This window comes from Falco peregrinus, chromosome 16 (assembly GCF_023634155.1).
Source record: "Falco peregrinus isolate bFalPer1 chromosome 16, bFalPer1.pri, whole genome shotgun sequence".
NCBI classification, from domain to species: Eukaryota; Metazoa; Chordata; class Aves; order Falconiformes; family Falconidae; genus Falco; species Falco peregrinus.
This window is the reverse complement of record NC_073736.1, coordinates 4,546,889-4,564,775: the sequence shown is the minus strand read 5'-3', so window position 1 is coordinate 4,564,775 and position 17,887 is coordinate 4,546,889. Positions and strand designations below refer to the sequence as shown.

The following is a 17,887-nucleotide window of genomic DNA, read 5'->3' as shown; positions in this document are numbered from 1 at the left end:
CTGTGCCCCTGCACTTTGCTGTAAATCCCTGCACTGCTCCAGCCAGGATCCAGCCCAAACACCCCTGAGCCTGGCCGCTGGCTTTGATTCCCTTTTGTCTCAAAAAGGAAAAAAAAAAAAAAAAAGCTTGGAGCACACTTGGAGCCTGAAGAAGTTTGCAAACAACCCAGCCACGTTCTCCAAATCCTTTCCAGCACTATGAGGTATTGAAACATGTATGTAAAGTTGTTGCATGAGCTTTGAGTAAAGAGTTGCATGAGCTCTGCAAGCAGATATAATAAAAGAGAAAATCAGGTCAGATTTTGGCCACTCCCAAGGAAAATCACCGCAGTGCTGGGGCTCTTGGCGTGCCCTGGGCTTGCCACACCAGAGGCTGCATTTCCAACCCACAATTGCAATGCCTCGGATAAGACTCAGACTCGTATGGATGGAGGTGGTCCCTATCTGAGATGTCATCCCGTGCCTCATTGAAGGGAATTACTGCTGGATCAGTGCAACAACAAAATCTTCCAGCGGTCTGGCCACAAAGCATCACATTTGGTACCAGAGAAATGCCTGCAGTGGACCAAACCACCCACCAGCATCCTCTGGCTGACCAAAGCCAGTAAAAAAGCTGCAGAAGTAGGGTGAATGAGAGAAAAACAGCACAAAAATGAGCTATTCTGCCCTCGTGTAGGGTACCTTGCCAGCCCTTAATATTTGATGCCTATAGATGAAGCAATTTCCACACCAGGAAGGAATTGCTGGTATTAAGCATCCTACAGCAGGCTGAAAAACCATCGTCGGAAAGAAAGGAAGAAGGACATTGTTTGAAAATCCAGACCCCAGGCTGGAATGAGTTAATCCCAGTCTGTCGCTGAGATCCTCCCCAACCATTTCAGTAGGATTTCAGCCCCCTTTCAAAAGGGGATTTTGCAATACATTTACTTACATTGCAAAATGAAAAGTAATTTGGAGCTGAGAAATGGATTATGCTCTGCCGAGAAAGTGTTCAACTGGGGTCTTTTGACAATTTGGAAAGCTTTCCTTTTTCTTCTAAAAAACATGTTGAAACAGAAATCTGTTGAAACCAATGTTTTTCTATAAACATGCCGGGTTTCAACAGACCTCCATTTTTCAAGCAAAACCAATTTGTCTAAAAATTACCAACAGGTTCTTCCAGGGACTGGTCTCATTCCCATGGCATGAGGTTGGATATTGCCCCCAAAACGTGCACAGCCCCCTGAAGCTCCATCACACCATGCCCCTGAAGGCATTTCCATGGCCATAGGCTTGCAGCAGGGCTTGGCCAGCAGCTTTTTGGGTGTTTTTTTTGCAGTCAGAGGGGACGAGGCAGCCACCATGGGCAGGGAGCATCACCCCAGCTTCTCAGGAAAGTCCCAGCAGAGAGGCAAAAGCATCCCTCCTGCAAAGCATGTGCTCAGCCCCATGGCTTCCCCAGTCCATCCCCCAACCGCTACTGTGGTGCTACTCTACTTCGCATTTATTTAAGGGAAAATTCCCCAGTTTTCACCCGAAATGTGAATTTAATACCCCCAGCTGCTGGAACTCTCTCATTTGTGACCATGAAAACTGATCAAAGCGCAGCGGAGAGCCGCAGCGGCGGAGCCACAGATCGATGGGGCCACAATTACATATTGATTTTTATTCTTTTCCTAGGCAGCTACTTTAATGCCACTGGCCTTCCCCTCCCTCCCGGCCCTTGCCACCCTCTCTCTGCAAGACAAATCGGCAGGATGGGTCGGAGCAGGAATTTCCCTTGCCTGACAACCTCTCCTTTAAATTTTCTCTAAGCTTTGGGGCAGGATAAGCAATCCCCCTGGCTGCACCCAGCCCTGGCCCCTCTCCCACGCTGGGGACACATATTTCCAAAGACCCAATAATTAATGTTGCAAAGCCAAGTTTCCAAGCCGGGGCACACAAGGCATGACGGCAGCAAGAAGCGGGGGTTCTGCTGATGTTGGCAAACAGCAAGAGAGCTGTAGTCCCTGCTGCGGCTCCAGCTGATCGAAGCAGATTCGTGGCATTACCATATTAGCAGCCCCGCGCTCTCTCCCCTATTTGTTATCCTAATGGGGGTTATTATACTTATTACAGTCTCGGCCGCCAATGCTTATTGATTTTGACACTGCAGTGGTTTTAATCAGGGATCTGAAACATGCTATTATTGGTGCCATAGGGTCATCAATGTGCAAACAGAGCCACGGTGACAAGGACAGAAATCAACCCCCGGCAGAAGGCGATGCTGGGTGGACGGGGAGCTAGCTGGCAAGGGGGACAGCCAAGTGTCCCCAGGTCAGGGTGCCGGTGGTGACGTCGGGGAGGGCAGTGGAGGGGTGGGTGGGTGGGAGGGAGGTTTGCTCAAGAGCAAGCTGCAAAGCACAGAGCACCTGAGCGGCTGATTTTCACACCTCACACGCGCGCAGGCGCAGCCGGCCGCCTCCGAGCCACCGTTCGCCTCTCTCCCCCCAAACCCGGTGAGTCACCAAGAGGTTCTTATGCAATTGTGGGGAAAAAAGCTCTAATTGCAGAGATAATGCCATGGGAGTGACACATGCCAGCACCGAGAGCTGTGGTGTTCGATTAGAAATTACCCGCATACATATTTATAGAGCCTGCCTCTGATTCAACCTCTTCCAGCACAGAGCCGAGAGGATCGGCCCTTTCCAACACGCCCCCCTCCAAAAAGCAGCAGCCCCCTCCCCATAGCATGCTCACACCAAGCCCCTTTCGTGGAAATCACCTGCTCTCTGGGAACAAATATGCAAAATAAATAAAACACAAATAAACAGAGATGCAGAAGGCGCTGCAGCAGCGCATCGCTGGCCCTTCCTGCGCTCCCACTGCTGGTGTTCATTAGCAATACAGCATGCACGGGGCAGGCTGCATCGATCTGCTCAGCGATCATTAATTCATAAACAGAACCATCGATTTTTGCGCATGTCCTCATGCAAGTTTTATCAGCGGAGCCATGTGAGCACTCGCCAGGTCCGGGCATCGCCGCGCATGGTGCCAGCAGCGGCGTGTGGAGCAGCCGACCAGGGAAGGGCAAACCCAGCTCTGCTGCCCTGGGGATCCTCCCAGCCTAATTAGCCTCTTGGCAAAGCCACCTAATGACCTGCTGGAGACCAGCTCCCTCTGCTTCTCCTTCTCCACCTGCTTACCTAAGAGATGCCCCGCTGCAGTCCCATCCGTCTGTCTGAGATATCCCTCTGTCCCCAGTCACCAGCGTGTGTGTCCTCTGTCTCGTCAGCAGACCCGGGGCATCTGGATCCAGGCAGCAGGTTTGCAGACAAATGGAATAATTTGTGTCTGAGCAGGCAGAGGAGCATTTAAGATGCTGAGTGGCCCCCTGACCCAAGTCATCCCACCCCTGCTCCACAGCCCCCACCCATGGAGGACTCTGGCATCCCCAAACCCCTGTGTAAGGCTCTCCATCCCTCTGCAGAGCCACAGTTCACTGTGGATGATTTCCTGGTCTGTGGGGAAACTGAGGCCACAGAGGTGTGCGAGGGACTGGTGTCCTCACCCACGGCTCCTTGAGTCCTTGGGAGATGCCTCTTTCCCTCTGTGCCTCAGTTTCCCTCACCCCCTCTTTGCCACAAGCACTCAGAGCTGGGGCGAGGGGGACCAGCGTCTGCAGCCGCAGGTCTGGGTGCGTGACCAGTACATCTCAGACCCCTTTCAGAATCCAATTCTTCTTTCACTAACGAGAAGGTAAATCAGAATAATCTCTTATTGGAGCTGAAGGAAACTGCCACAAAATAAAAGCCCCCTCCCCAGTTCCCCCCCAAGCCCCAGGGCTGCCCCACACCACTGCAGGCAGGGCAATCCCTTTTACAAATGCCTCTACCTTCTGCAACTGAGCCCACTGTGCCATCACGGCTGTTCCTTCCCCCTCCACAGACAGAGGCTCTGGGAGGTGACAAGTCCCTGGTCCTCACAGAAGGGACCGTCTAGCATCCCTTGTGGAGCCACTTGAGATGCAGAGTCCATCCCTGCTCTCACCAGGGTAATTTTTTTTTCTCTCCTCTCCGCTCGGCTGGCCCGTGCAGACACTTGTCACCCAACTCCAACCACAGCGCCTGTCTGCTGCCTGTCCCCGGGGGGACAGCGAGGGCGTGCAGCCCACCTGCTTCACCTGGAGCCGATGGTCCAGCCTGGTGGGACTGGGGTGGGGACAGAGCTGTCCACTGCAGCCAACTGGGGGGAACCGTCCCTGGTGACCCCCATCACTGGGGTGACACTGGGAGGGCAGAGCTGGCACAGAGTGGCCCTGGCCATGCTGGGGAGGGGACAAGTATGGAGACAGCCGGTGAGTGCAGGAAGGTGGAGGAGAGAACGCAGGCAATTGGTTGCGATGTGCATCGATTCCTAATGTGCCCGGTAGCCTGCCTAGCTCTTCGGGGAAGCATTAGGAGACGATGCTTAGAAAAGCTATCCACGGCCCACTGCAGTAAAACCCTCTATTACCTCACTGCCATGGCACGGAGCCCAGGGGGACAGGGACAGTGGGCACGGGGCTGGGCGTCCCCAGCAGCCAGCATCCCTCCAAGTGCCACCCATCCCAGGGATGGGCATGGGGCGGGGGGGGAAGGTCAGCATCCTGGCTGCTTGCAGGAGTCTCTCCACAGGTCCCTGCTACCCAAGGGGATGCTGCCCCCTCTGCAAGGGTGAAGACATCCTGGAAGCGGTGACCCAAATCCCCTTCCCCTGGTCTGCCTGCCTGGGTGCAACTATGGTTGCAGAAAGTGATGTCTGACAGCCCCCACCCACGGAAAAAGGCAGCAAAAGGGCAGCTCCGGGGCTGGGGTGGGACAGCAGCGAGCCCCAAAGCCTTGCAGGTAAGTGCCCCCCCAGGGGCAGGGCTGGCTCAGCTCTTCGGAGAACCCAGCAGCGCTGCACAATGGCTTTGGCTCTTAAGCAAAAAGGCAAGGGAAAGTAAAACCTCTCCATCCAGCCGAAAACACCAGGGGAGTGACAGGTAGGTAGAAATAATTACTCAAATTGGAATTTGGGATAACTACATTCTACGTTCCTGCAATTTGCCCTGTGGGGAAGCCTTTTCACAACCCCCTGATAAAACAGATTTATCATCGACTGAACACCAGGTCCTTTCCCTGCAATCTTCAAACTCAAACATATATTTCTCTGATCATAAATTAGCAATACTTGCACTCGCTCTCTCAAAGCTGTTTCTCTCTTCCCCCTCTCCAGGTTTTCCACATCCTACAGAAATGGAAGATCCAGGCTTCAGCTGGTTATTTTAAAAGACGGCAATCAATCAGGCATGCCAAGCTCAGCTCTCCTCCCCCTGCTCGGGGTCCACAGCACACTGAAATGCTGGTTGCTGCTGCACCCAGCTCCTCCTCAGGGATGCATCACCCTAAACCAACGTGTGGCCCCCCCCAATCCACCCTTGAAACAGTTTGGCTTAAGGTAATTTAAAAACAAAATAATCTGAAGCAGAGTGGGGAAACCCTGAGGTGGGGAATGAATCCCCACTGGGGGAGACCCGCACGCCCAGCAGGATGCTGGTCCTTGTCCCAGCAGTCCTGGAAAAGCCCAGCTCGCAGCATGGAAGAGCCATGCTTATTGGCATTTTTCTCCATCATTTCTCCCTGGTCAGACGGTTTGGCATCCTCAGACGGCGGACGGGAGACGTTTGCAGGAACAGTGTCACCTTGGAAATGATGCTGGAGAAACTCTTCCCTCTGCAGCAACAGGCCAGGACTGCTCAGGGGGGGAGCATCCAGGTGCCCTGAGGATGGGAGCGGCATCAGGGTGGAAATGTCCCCATTCCGGGGAGACACCAAGCAGCTTTCACCCCCCCAAGGAGGTGACACTGTCACCCCTGGCTGCAACAAGGGCATCAGCTCACATGCCACAGGCTCAAGCATCCTCCAGACCAACCACATCTCCCAGGGGAGCACTCCCCCTCCTTGGCTCCATCACCCCCAGCCCCCCCCAAAAACCCAGGTCCCTCTGAGCTCTTCCCTCTGCAGCAACTGGGTTAAGCTGGGGGGGGGGGGGCTTGCAGAGGACACATGCCTCCCATCACAGAGCCTTTCCCAGGCGGCAGGGCTCCTGCTGACAAGACCTAACACAACGTTGCTAATAATAGCTGTATCTTGGGCGCATCTCCCATCCTGGAGCAGCTCACGGCAAGGAGTCCCGCTCGCCCCGGAGTGTGGTGGAGGAGGAGAGACGGGAAAGCCCCAGGGTGCTGCAGTGCCTCCAGAGCCCCACAGTGTGCTGCAGGGAAAGGGTTGATTTTCTAGATTATTTTTATGCTAAACATTCACAATTGGGGGGGGGGGGGTGGGGGGGTGTAAAGAGGGAAAGAGTGTTTTTTCTTCCTTCTCTTCCTTTTGCTGTGTTTTTCCTTCTCCTTTTTCCAGTGGCAAAGTGGAAAATGTGGAGAAGAAAAGCCCAAGCAGCACCCCCCCCTCCCCCCACCCCCACCTCCATTTCCATTGTTGAGTTTCCCTGAAGGGGCCGGGGCAGCTGTCTGCACCCCCGTGGTAATTCATGAACAACGCTTTCATCTCCAGAGCCCTTGCAGCTCCCATCTAATGAATCCCAGCACTGGGATCCTTCAGAGAAAGAGGACAGATCTGGAAACTGAGCAGCAACGCAGCTGTCCCCGGGTGGCTGCTATTAATTACTCCATTAGCGTTAGGGATGTACAGCCTCTCAGACCCTAAAGGTACCCACCAGGATTTCTCCAGGTGAGATGCTGTATAAATATAGGCAGGAAAAATGAGTTTCTGGTCAGTCTGGGGGAGCCTGGCCCTGCTCCAACTGCCTGGGTTGGGGACAGGGAACGGGACACGTTGAAGCCAGGGAAATTCCTGCCCCAGTGCCGGGTGGTGGGAGCTCGCCGAGGGCTTCGGCGGGGCTGGGCGAGAGCTCCAGCCATGAGCTGCACAAACAGCCGCCCTAAACGATGGCATGCTAAGCACAAATCGGTGCCTTGAGCCAACAGCCAGTTAAGTGCTATAAATAAAGCTGTTATCATCCATGCCTCACTCGCTGAGCAAGCCGGGCCACAGCGCTTCCTCCCCAGCAGTGTTTAAGGGTAATTTCTAGCCTGGAGGAGGCCTGGAGCTTGTCAGCATCCACAGTTCAGTGGCCTTTTTCCATCCCATCATTGATTTTGTGCTTGGCCAATATATCCACTGGTTGCCTGCCCTGGGCACAGGTGGGGGACAGAGCTGGCAGACACAGCCACTGTCCCAGACAGGGAGACCTGTGTCATCTCTGTGGCCTTTTCCCAGCTTTCCTGGGTTCCAGGAGGGCTAAAAGCTTCCATCCTTCTCCTGCCCCGATTCCTGTGCCAGGTCCCTGAGCCCAGCCACCACCGCTCAGCTCCTGACCTGGTCTCCCACCCCTGCAGCAAGCTGCCTGCACTGCTCTGCCTGAGAAGGTGTGAAAGGACAGAAAAGGATGGCTCTGTCCCCAGGTGGTGGCCAAGAGACATGGCCCAGCATGGCACAGGTTGCTCTTGGTCATGCTGGTGGGAGGAGAACAGAGAAGAAACCCGGGTGAGGGTTGGGGGGAAGCAGGAAGGGGGATGGACTGATTTTCAACCGGGGAATGAGGACCTGCAGGAGGAAGCTCAAGCAGAAGAGGATGCACGCAGCTCACCGACAGGCATAGCAGCATCCTTCATCCCTGCAAGGACGTCACAGGCTGCCCCAGCTCCTCCTAAATCAATCCAAGGGAAGGAACATGCTCATGTCATGGTCCCCAGGAGACAGGCAGAGGAGGGAGAAGGCTGCTGCTCTCCAGGGCTGGAGGACATTGCCGTCTCTGTTTTGGTGCTGGTTAATGATGCATGGCCGGAGCTGGGAAGAAAGCGTGGAGGGGGAGGGCAGGATGGAGGAGGAGGGGGGCCCATATGGAGATGCTTCTCTCAGAGAGCAGCAAGATGCTGAGCTGGCGTGAGATCGGGAGCTCACCGAGACGTTGGCTGTTAGAGCCAAGCAATCAATATGTGAAAATCCAGCCCAGGCGAGGAAGGTGACCTTGAGCAGCAGAGAGACGGAGGGAGGAGAGCTGCATGAATTACACACAGAGATGCTCTCTGGGTGAGGGAGGAGGGATGGAGGGGAACGAGAGGGACAGGCAGGATGCAAGCCCTCTGCCTGGCTGCTGCAGAGCCTGCTGTGTGCCTGGGGAGAGAGGCTAGTGCCTGGAGTTAGTCTGCTCATCCCTGTCCATCCCTGCACATCCCGTACCGGGGGGTGCACAGCTCCCTGACATCTCTAAAGCAAAACAGTTTGGGAGCAGCCGCCTGCCTCACCAATCCCCTCCAGCCAGGGCTGCCCCCCGGTGCTCCCCCTGCCCCGCATCATTTTACCATCTCCAGCAACAGGGATGCCACTGTTTCTCGTCAGAGATACTCTGAAGCCCTGCAGCTCCTGCTGTTATTCAGCAAATGCTCCCGAGATCAGAGCGGTGCTTTGCTCGTGCATAGCTCCAGCTCACGGCTTCGAACACGGGCCCTGCACTAATTCCTCCCTCTGGCTGCTCTGCTCCTTCCCCTGCTGCCGCCTGGCCTTGCGTGCCTGCGGCAGGTCTGCTCCTCTGCTGTCTGCTGGCCCCCTTGGCCGGGCTCAGGCGGTGCCCGTGGCAGGCTGCAGGAGCAGCACATGGATCTCAACAGGGATGCGCAGTCCCTTACACGCACGGGACAGGCTGTGCGAGCCGATAAAGCCTCCGCCACAGAAATGGCTTACAGTGCAGGCAGGTCCCCGAGGGCAGGCAGTGACCCTGGCCCTCAGCAGCAGCGTGAGCAGAGGCATCAGCTGGGTAGAGCTGCAGACATCAGGGGATGGAGAGGAGCCAGCACTCCCAGCTACCCAGCCACAGCCTAAGGGACATGGGGCAGCAAGGGTGACAGAGGCGGGGGCCAGGTCTCAGGTACGCCACCAAGCCAGGCTGAACTGGGACAGGATCGTCCTGCTGGCAGGTGGGCTCAGGAGAGCCCCTCTAACCCTGCTGCCATCTCCTGCCCCTGGGAAGGCTCTGTGCCTCCACACTGCTCCGTGACAGGCTCCATCCAGCCCCTCTGGGACGCTCAGGGAGATGCCTGTCCCCACGGAGGGGATGAGGCACGTCAGCAGGGTGGGAAAGGGCCGTAGGGCCAGCAGCGAAGAGGGTTGCTGCACCCTGCACCCTACTGCAAAGACAAGCATTCCCCCCCCGCCACCAGCAGCACCAAGGACACGAGAGCATAGTTAATATCAACACCAGCAGAACAGTGGGGCTGAGCCCCCAGCAGCCCCCTCCCAAAGACAGCCCCAGCCTGGCCCCCTCCAGGGCTTTGGGGAACAGGAGGACGTGCTGCCCCAGCCGCCCCCTCCTCCCCGTGGGTCTGAGAGCCAGGCAAGACAAGGCAGCACTGCTGAATCCCCACTCTCCCCCAGCAAAGCCCCCCATCACTCTTCGAAAAGTTGGGGCTCTGCAAAGCCAGCAGCCCCATCTCCCCCGGAGGCATCCCTCCACCTACCTCACTCTCATCCCCAAGGAGCAAACCCTTCTCCCCTCTGCAGCTCCTTTTAATCCTTCCTTGGCCAACACCCAGCACCTGGGCTATTGCCCAGCTGCCTGGGCATGCCCGTGAGAGGACCAAGCCACCCCAGAAGGGAGGAAAACAGCAGCGAGGGAGTTTGTGGTCCAAAGTTAAGGTCAGGCGTTTCCAAACACTCTGCCTTGCCATCTAGTGGGACGAATGCGAAGGACCGGGGCTCGCTGTTGGGAAAAGTTGGCCAACACCATCCCGCTGGAGCCAAGCCTGGTTTGCAGCAATACTTCATCCCACGGGAGCAGATGAGATCACCAGGGATAAAGGATGGTGTGAAGATGTCGGAAGGATGGATAGGGAAGGAGGAGAGCTATGCGGATAGACAGGGGATAGATAGATGGATACAGCTGTTTCAAGGATGACATGACAACAGTAGTGATAAATCCTGTCATTTTAGATCTAGCCTGAATGGAAAGGCTGGAATAGCTCCAAATTCCCATTTACCAAGGGCCCTGGCTTTTGGATCAATATAATCTATGTCTGAGTCGGGCTTTGCATGGAAAAGGAAGGCAAGGGGAGAGAGGCGGTGCGCACACGTGCTCTGTGCCACCGGCACGCTTGTACCCGTGCTATGCCAACGAGGCAGGCTCGCAAGCATGAGCGCCCAGCGGCGCTTGCAGTGTGCCTGCGGATGGGAAGCTGGATCTTCTTGCAAGGTTTTCTCCAGCCGCCTCAGTTTGCCTCCCTGGGCCTGGAGGATGTGGGCTGAGCTCAGTGGTTTCAGTTCAGGATTTTGGATTCTCCAGGGATGTGTCATCCCTCTCACGGTATGCGTGTTTGTTACATGTGTATAAAAATAAAAGACGATGAATACATTATATTTAAAATATCTCACCACTGGGCAGCTCTTTTTGGGTGTTGAAAGCTGGGATGAGACAAGATATTTTAACTCCCTCCAAGTGACTCTCCCCTGCTGGACCTGGGGCCCTTTGGCTCGGAGGCTCCGCTGGTGCCCCAGGCTTTCCCTGCAGCTGAAGCAGACCCAAACCCAGGGACACCCTCCCTCTGGGCACAGCTCGTGCTAGAGACCACCCCCCCACAGGGCTAGGACAGCACCCAGTCCCAGAGCAGGGTCACGGGACTGCAGTGGGTCTGAGGTGGGGCGGTGGAGGACTCCAGTTGCCCTGTGCTGTCGTTTCCTATTGCATCCCCTTTTGGAGCACACAGGGACAGCCCAGCTGTGGCCATAGCTCCACAGACCCACCTGAAGGACCTGGGGACTGCCTGATCAGGTGGGTCAAACCTGATGTGGCCAAAGCATCACCTCTCTGGAGCAATGCAGCTCACAATCTCCTGGAAATTCTGAAAGCAAACACAGAGGGGTGCTCCCAAGGCCCCAGGAGGGAACTGGGGAAGAAGTGGGACACAAGGAAGCCCCCATCTTTGCGAACAGCATCATTCACAGTGCAGCTTCTGGGCTGGGGCTGGGTGAGGACTTTCTGCTGCTCTCGCTGTTTAGAACGTGACACTGAATGCATTTTTGAAGTCTTCATTTTATTAGAGCTGCCCATCCCCTGCGCTGGTTGCCCCAGAGCTGAGTTCACCCTACATGGAAGCTCAGCTCACACCAGGGTTAAATGCATCTGCTTTAATCCCATATTTTCCATGGGGCAGCAGGGTCCCAGGGGGTCTGGGGTAGGGGAATGGTGGGTCCAGGAACACTCGCCCTCGTTTCCCAGCGCTGGGGCCGTGGGGCTCAGAAGAAGCGGCCTGTGGGCAGGCGAGGCAGGCAGAAATAGGCGTTGGGGAAGAGGCTGAGGTTGATGGGGTTGCCATCAAGGCGGATGTCCTCCAGCGCCCTGCGAATCTGGCTGTGGTCTCGGCTGTCGCAGAACGTGTCCTCGTGCATGGTCTGGATGTTATTGTTCTGGCCAGGGAGGCAAAGGGCAAAATCAGATTCAAAGGGATGGGGAGGAGGAGGAGATGGTGAGCTCTGCTAGACACAGGTACAGACCCGGGCTTGTCTCACCTGGAGGTGCAGGGAGCGCAGGCTCTCGGGCAGGGGTGCCGGGATATAGTCCAGCTGGTTATCGGACAGATGGAGAAACTGCAGCTGCTTCAGGTCCTGCGGGAAGAGGGGAGAGGTGAACCTACCTGCTCCCAGCCCTGCTCCAGCCCTCTGCACCGTCCCTGCTACCCCTTGGCACAGCAGGTCTGGGTTAAAGCCAGCCTGGATTCAGCCACCAGGCTGGTAGCCCCAGCACCCAGCACACACCTGGAAAGCTTCAGGCCGGAGGCCAGTGCTGGGGATCCTGTTGAGACGGGCATCCAGCCGGACGATGCTGTGGGGCAGGTCAGGCAGCGCCGTCAGCCTGTTCTCGGGCAGGATGAGCTCCTGCAGGCTGGGCAGCCGGCGGAAGGCATCCACGTCCGCCCAGGAGATGAAATTGCTGGTCAGGTCTATTCGCTTCAGCTTCTCTGGTGGAAGAGGAGGGAGGAGATGAACAGGGACCCACGCAGAACTACTTAGTGCCCGCCATGCCCCATTGCGGAGCCTGACCCTTCCCTTGCCTGGACGTACTCAGCCCTGTGAAATCGCTGGCCCGGATCGTGCCGATGCGGTTGAAGCGGGCATAGAGGTAGGTGGTGTCTGGCGGCAGCGGTGGGATGTGCTCCAGGTCAGCATCGTCGCAATAAACAGAGATGCCAATACACAGGCAGAGCAGGCAGCTGGGCAAGCCTGGGGGTGTACAGGCAACCCTTGGCATGGCATGGCATGGCATGGCATGGCATGGCATGGCACAGCTCCCCGGCCCCCCCACAGTACCCCAGTGTGCAGGGAGATGGGAGGATGCGCCCACCCCTGCCCACGCTGTGGGTACATGAAATCTTTAGCATCCAGAGCTGCCACGGCCTCAGCACCTTCATCAGTGAAACAGCCCAGGCCACCTCATCAGGGGAAGCGCCAGAAACTCCCAGCCAAGGGAGCTGCTAATAAATGAAGCTCCTCAGGGCCAAATACCTCCTGTGGGAGAGGGCGAGATGTAAGGTTGCCAAACACAGCAGTGTTACACCCAGAGCTCACTTGGCCCCCTTAGTTTTTCCACAGAAGGAAACAGAGCAAAGGATAACAGTTTTGCATCGAGGAAAACATCTGTCTCGGCTGGGTGAGGGTCCTGGCAAGCTGGCCAGGGGTGGCAGGAGGGGTAAAGCCATGTGTCCCCCTCCACGTGCTCCCTCTCCTCTCCCCCAGCGCCCGCGAGACACAGCATCCATTAGTGGGGGAGTTCAAAGCAGCAAGGCAACAATTTCCCTTTGCCTCCCACTTAATTTGTCCCAGTCCAGAGTGACAGAAAATGAATAAAGATATTTATCCCTCGCTACAGGATTTTAATTGTCACTAATCTAATTGCTACTCTGTCCGACTGTCACAATGCCTCTGCTCATTAAAGTGTTGCTGCTTTGCTGGAGCTCTTGTTTCCCAGAAATGTCTCGCTGCAGCCCTTCTGCCTGCTGTGTGATAATACGCACCCCCAATACCCCATCTCCTCGCTGCCCAGGCAGAGCAAATAACTGCTGCTGTCTGCTGGTGGCAAAAGGATTTGCTTCCTTTTCTCCAAAGCATCAGCCCTGCCACCCCTTGGGACACGGGGCTGCATCCCATGGGAACCAAACCCCGCTGACTGCACCTCTGCGCTGCACCCAGGGGTCCACACTCACCCTGCGCGGGGATGGGTGCTGGGTGGATGGGGCTGGCAATGGTTGGAGGTTTCAGCTCCGGGGTTTCAGCCGTGGCACCCAGATTTGGGAGAGCTGCGGGGTCCTTGGGGCGAGGAGCCAGGGTGCCGACCTCAATCTGCAAACACAGCGTGGGCCTGAGGTCTGGGGTGGCCAAGCATGTCCTCCCAGTCCCCTCCAGAGTGGGCAGCACTGGTCAAGGGGCCAAGGGCAGTTGGGTAGGTCTTATTGAAAAGCCAGCTCCTCCTTGGAGAGCTCTCCTAGCTCAGCATTTCAGAAATCCGCCTGCCTGTTTGCCCAGAGGGATGCAAGAAGCCTCATATCCTGGCTTCCTGCAGTGATGCTCTGGCCAGGAGCTGGCAGGGGACAAGGAAGCTGGCGGAGGTCGGGGTCGGGTAAAGCTTTTCCCACCACCAGCAAGAGTGGTGGAGGAGCCACCAGGGCTTGTAGGCTTGTGCCAGAGGCTGGTTCTCCAGCTGTGCCCCATCCATCCCTTGGACCGAGCCCCTTTCTCAGGATGCACCCAAGGAAGACCTGCCCCGTGTGCCGGCTGCTCTCCTGCATCCCCCTCACCTTCGGAGCAAGGTCACCGTAGTCGTAGAGCTCCTCATAGTTACTCAGGTCAAGGATCTCACCGTAGTTGTCCAACGTCAGGTCATAGTTGTCCAGGTCCAGGTTTTCGTAGAGTGCAAGATCAGCTTTTGGCTTCTCTGCCTTCCTCCTTTCCTCCTTGGCTGGGACAGCCCAGGCTCCCCCCAGACACAGGCTGGTGATGGCCAGCCAGGCCAGGGTCTTCATCCTGCACCCAGCCGGGGTCACTACTCTGAGGGCAGCACTGGGGACCACAGTCCCGAGGCGCACAGGGCTCTGACAGGGCCAGCAGCGCAGGTCAGGATGGGGCCAGGTGCCCTGAAATGGTTGCAAAGTATTGAAAGCAGAGAGGGATGGGACGGCAGGACTGGCACGCTGTGTGGCCAGCCCTGCTCTGCAGCCGTGGTGGGGACTGTGGCCACCGTGGGGGACAAACAGCCTCCACCCCCAGCCCGAGGAGCATTATGCCGTCCCTTTTCTTTTCAACACATTTCACGCTCGGCTGGACGGCTGTGCAGGAGAGGCCCCGCGGCCATGCCGGGCTGCCCTTGCTTCCCGGCCTTCCCAGCCCCAAGGAGGCAGTGAGGGGGTCGGGAGGTGGTGGGAGGCTCAAGGTGACGGGTGAAGCTGGTCGCTGGCCCAAATAAACCCATCAGCCAAGCAGAAATGACCCCAGGAGCCCTGGCACTCTGCTGCTCTCCCCTTCGGTCTTCCTCACTCCTACACCCACGTTTAGAGCCCAGGATGCTGTTTCTCAGCCTGCAGCATCCCGATCCAGCTGGTGCTGAGGGCACCAGAAGCCACAGGGACCCTGTGACCCAGCCCTGAGCACAGGGGCTGCCTGCACGGGGACACCCCTGGATCTTCAGCCCGGGCAGGGTGCATGTGGCAGCCCCGCACCCAAACCCGCCGGGGTCCATTCCCGAAGGGAGCTCACTCCCACCTGCAGCTGGCCCCGTGCATGGGTCCCCAGCACCCACCATGCACCCTCGGCTGCAGCATCGCCCACCCATCGGGCTGCACGCCCACGCGTGCACCCACGGCAGAGCAGGTGGAGGGGCGCAGCACCCAGCAGCCTCCCGCACGTCTTTCCCAAACCAAATGCAAAAGCAACAACCCACCCCAGAGTTTTTGTACCCCAGGCTGAGGATGCTGCTCCCTAATTTCTGCTGGTTTCACTCATCTCAAACCTTTACCGGTGCAGTGAGCCCCTCGCACCCATTGCCAGCCCCTGATCCTCCCAGCCCCACAGCTCACCCCAGCCCAGTGGGGCTCTGTTTGGTGCTGCAGCAGCAGAAAGATGATGGCATGGACGTACCCCCTTTCCCCTGCTCCTTGCTGTGGGAGAGCCCCACTCCGGTCCCACGGACTGGTGCACTGGCCAGGGAAGGGCTGCTGAGCTTTTAATGCACAGAGGAGGGGGGTGGGGGGTGGCTGCAAGAGGGGCTTGGCATGGCTTCTGCTGAGGGGAGAGGCAGGATGCGGCCAATCAAGCCAGCAGCCCCCCACTGGGACCTTATATTGTCCCCAGGGGTGAGCCAGCCCCAACGGTGGCTGTCCTCCAACAGCCCTGGCTTGTGTCTGGGGCTGTGGGGGCTGGAATGGGATGGGCCAGGATGGAGCTCCCTGCCCTGCTGTCCCCATGGGCGATGGGGACACACAACTCTGGGCAGAGAGGACAGAGCCAGCTCCATCCCTGCCCTGACCAGCCCAGGTCCTGCCAAGCTAGACAGCGATTTCCAGCTGTGGCCATCCCTGGGGATGCAGAAATGGCAAAGCACCAGGTGCAGCCCCCTTGCTGGTCTGGATCTCAACTGGGGGGGGACCCTGGGGCCCAGTGAGCATCCCAGCCCTGGTGAGGGTGTGGAGGGACCCACTGCCCCCCAGAGTTTGGGGGTCTACACAGGCCCACCTCAGCAGCCAGATGGCTGGTGATACTTGGCTCGTCCACCCCAACTTGCCTCCTACGGGGCTCAGTGCCACTGACCCCTCTGGACACCATCGCTTTGGAAATGTGGGGGTCGTTTGGGGGTGGGGGACAGGTGTGGGCGTGGCAGGGGACAGCGCTGCTCCCCTCACCTAGGGTAGGATGGGAAACATCCTGCATCTCCCCCTGTGTGCATCCACATGCTCTGGGGCAAGGGGGCTGCTTGATACCCCCCATGTAGGGTTCAGCTCCCCTGCTTCATCCTCTGGGGGGGAAAGTCATTGCCAGGGATGTGTGCTATGGGGCTGGGACACCCCAGGATGGGCAGGGTGTGCACGGCAGCCCCACGGGCTCCTCGCAGCGCTGGGCAGCCTTGTGCACACACAGCCACCCACTGCTGTAAAAATGTTCTTCTCTCTCACAGGCAGATCGCAGCCCACGCACTCACCCACCCGAGACATCACACCCATCTGCTGGTGCTTGCTGGGCAGGCAGGGACACCCTGGCAGCACCCACACCAGTGGGCACGAGCCTTGTCCATGCACCCACAGCCCCCTGGCCCCCAGCCCCCAGCACCCGTCCTGCCAGGGCAGCCCCAGCCCCGCTCAGCATGGAGCAGTTAATCTTTGTTAAGCCCCTCATTAGGCAGCTTGGCAGCCACCGTGATGGAGGTGATGTGGCAGCTGTGGGGGGACATTACCCGGTGCCTTTGCTGCTTGGAGGGGCTGCAGGCGCCTGTCCAGGGTTGGCTGCTGAGTCCCCCCTCCCCAGGGACCTGGGGCTTTGGTTCAGCATGGCCAGAGGGGACACAGCCTTGGGATGGCACCTTCTGCCTCAGCTAGGGGGGACCAGGGGCAGCCCAGCGTGGGGGGAACTGATGCAGAGTAAAGCCTGGGATGAGGGTCCCCAGGGCAACAGGGTCCCTGGGGCAGCCGGTTTTCTGCCCTGGTGTCTGTCCTTGTCCCCCCTTCTTCCCTTGTCCCCAGAGGCAGCGGCAGTTGCACGGCATCGCCCCAAGGGTGGGGGCAAACCCTCACAGCAGGGGGGGTCCCTGCTCAGGCACCCACGGCTGGGCTGGGGGAGTCCCCATCTGCAAGGGGGCTTGATCCAAGCAGTAACTCATCCTGCTCCAAACCCCCTCTTGCTGCATTCAGCAGCCGCTCCCCAGTGGGCCCACAGCCCCCTCCCCGGCACCGGGAAGATCATCACCCCCCATGCTGAGGAGCCCCCTTTGATGCCCACCCAAGCAGCCCCACTCTGCCCCCACTAACAAGGGGTTTCCAGCTTTCCCTGTGATCCCACAGCACAGGCGGTGAGGGGAAGGCTTCCCTCGCCGATGGATGGCCCGGGTCCTACTCCCCACGTGGCACAGTGACTGAGGAAGAAATGAGCCCCCCCCCCCCCCCCAATTCTTTTTCAGTGCTCAGCTCCCCCAGGAGACAGGGCTGACTTGCCCGGGGAGGCAGGCAGTGAATGCCCACCCAGGAGTGCATGATTCACACCCCAATGACAAAATACAGCGATTTTCTTCTCCGGCACAAAACCAGAAGGGGAGCTCGCTCTGCGCACACACACGCACACGCATCCCCTCCTGCCAGCGTGCACGCTCCCGTGAGCAGCCCCACGCCGCAGCCCATGCGTTCGCACCCGCGCCCACAGCCGTCCTCCCTCTCTGCTCATGATTCACGTGGGGAGGGAGAGCAGCAGCGAGAGGAGATTTTGGAAGCTGCAGTGACGGGCAGAAGGAGAAGTCGCTGCCTACACCCATTCTGCTGGTGTGAAAACACGCGCGCACCCAGCACGGCCGCAGCCCTGGGGATGGACCTGGGTGCGTTGGTGGGGGTGGGAGACTTGCCTTCCCCTCCAGCTGCCCCATGCATGCCCCGTGCGTGCCCTGAGGCTGCTCCGTGCTGCTCCCCGGGGGCAAACTCACCCTGGGGACATTCATCCACCTTCCCCGGGCGCATGGAGGTGACGCGGGGGCAGCTCAGCCCAAGTTCACGCAGCCGTTGGCTTCTCCCAGCTGGCTCACAGGGACAATAACACCCATCAGCTGCAGCCACAGCCCTGGGAGCTGCAGCTCAGGTCAGGCTCTCTTA

At 58.1% G+C, this 17,887-nt stretch overlaps 1 protein-coding gene across 1 annotated transcript; it reads right to left on the bottom strand.

Moving 5' to 3' along the window:
* Window positions 1–11,094: 11,094 nt before the first annotated feature.
* OPTC (opticin) lies at window positions 11,095–14,613 on the bottom strand. Its single transcript, XM_027782589.2, has 6 exons — window positions 13,844–14,613; window positions 13,253–13,388; window positions 12,114–12,272; window positions 11,808–12,010; window positions 11,562–11,657; window positions 11,095–11,459 (listed from the first exon to the last, which is right to left on the bottom strand). The coding sequence occupies exons 1-6, from the start codon at window positions 14,066–14,068 to the stop codon at window positions 11,289–11,291; spliced, it is 990 nt and encodes a 329-aa protein (XP_027638390.2). The 5' UTR covers window positions 14,069–14,613; the 3' UTR covers window positions 11,095–11,288.
* Window positions 14,614–17,887: the final 3,274 nt, after the last annotated feature.

Coding starts and splice junctions, on each gene's coding strand:
- OPTC (XM_027782589.2), bottom strand. CDS start 14,068: ATGAAGACCCTGGCCTGGCTGGCCATCACCAGCCTGTGTCTGGGGGGA. Junction 12,273..13,252: donor AGCACCCATCCCCGCGCAGG/GTGAGTGTGGAC, acceptor GTACACCCCCAG/GCTTGCCCAGCTGCCTGCTC. Junction 11,460..11,561: donor TGCGCTCCCTGCACCTCCAG/GTGAGACAAGCC, acceptor CTCCCTGGCCAG/AACAATAACATCCAGACCAT.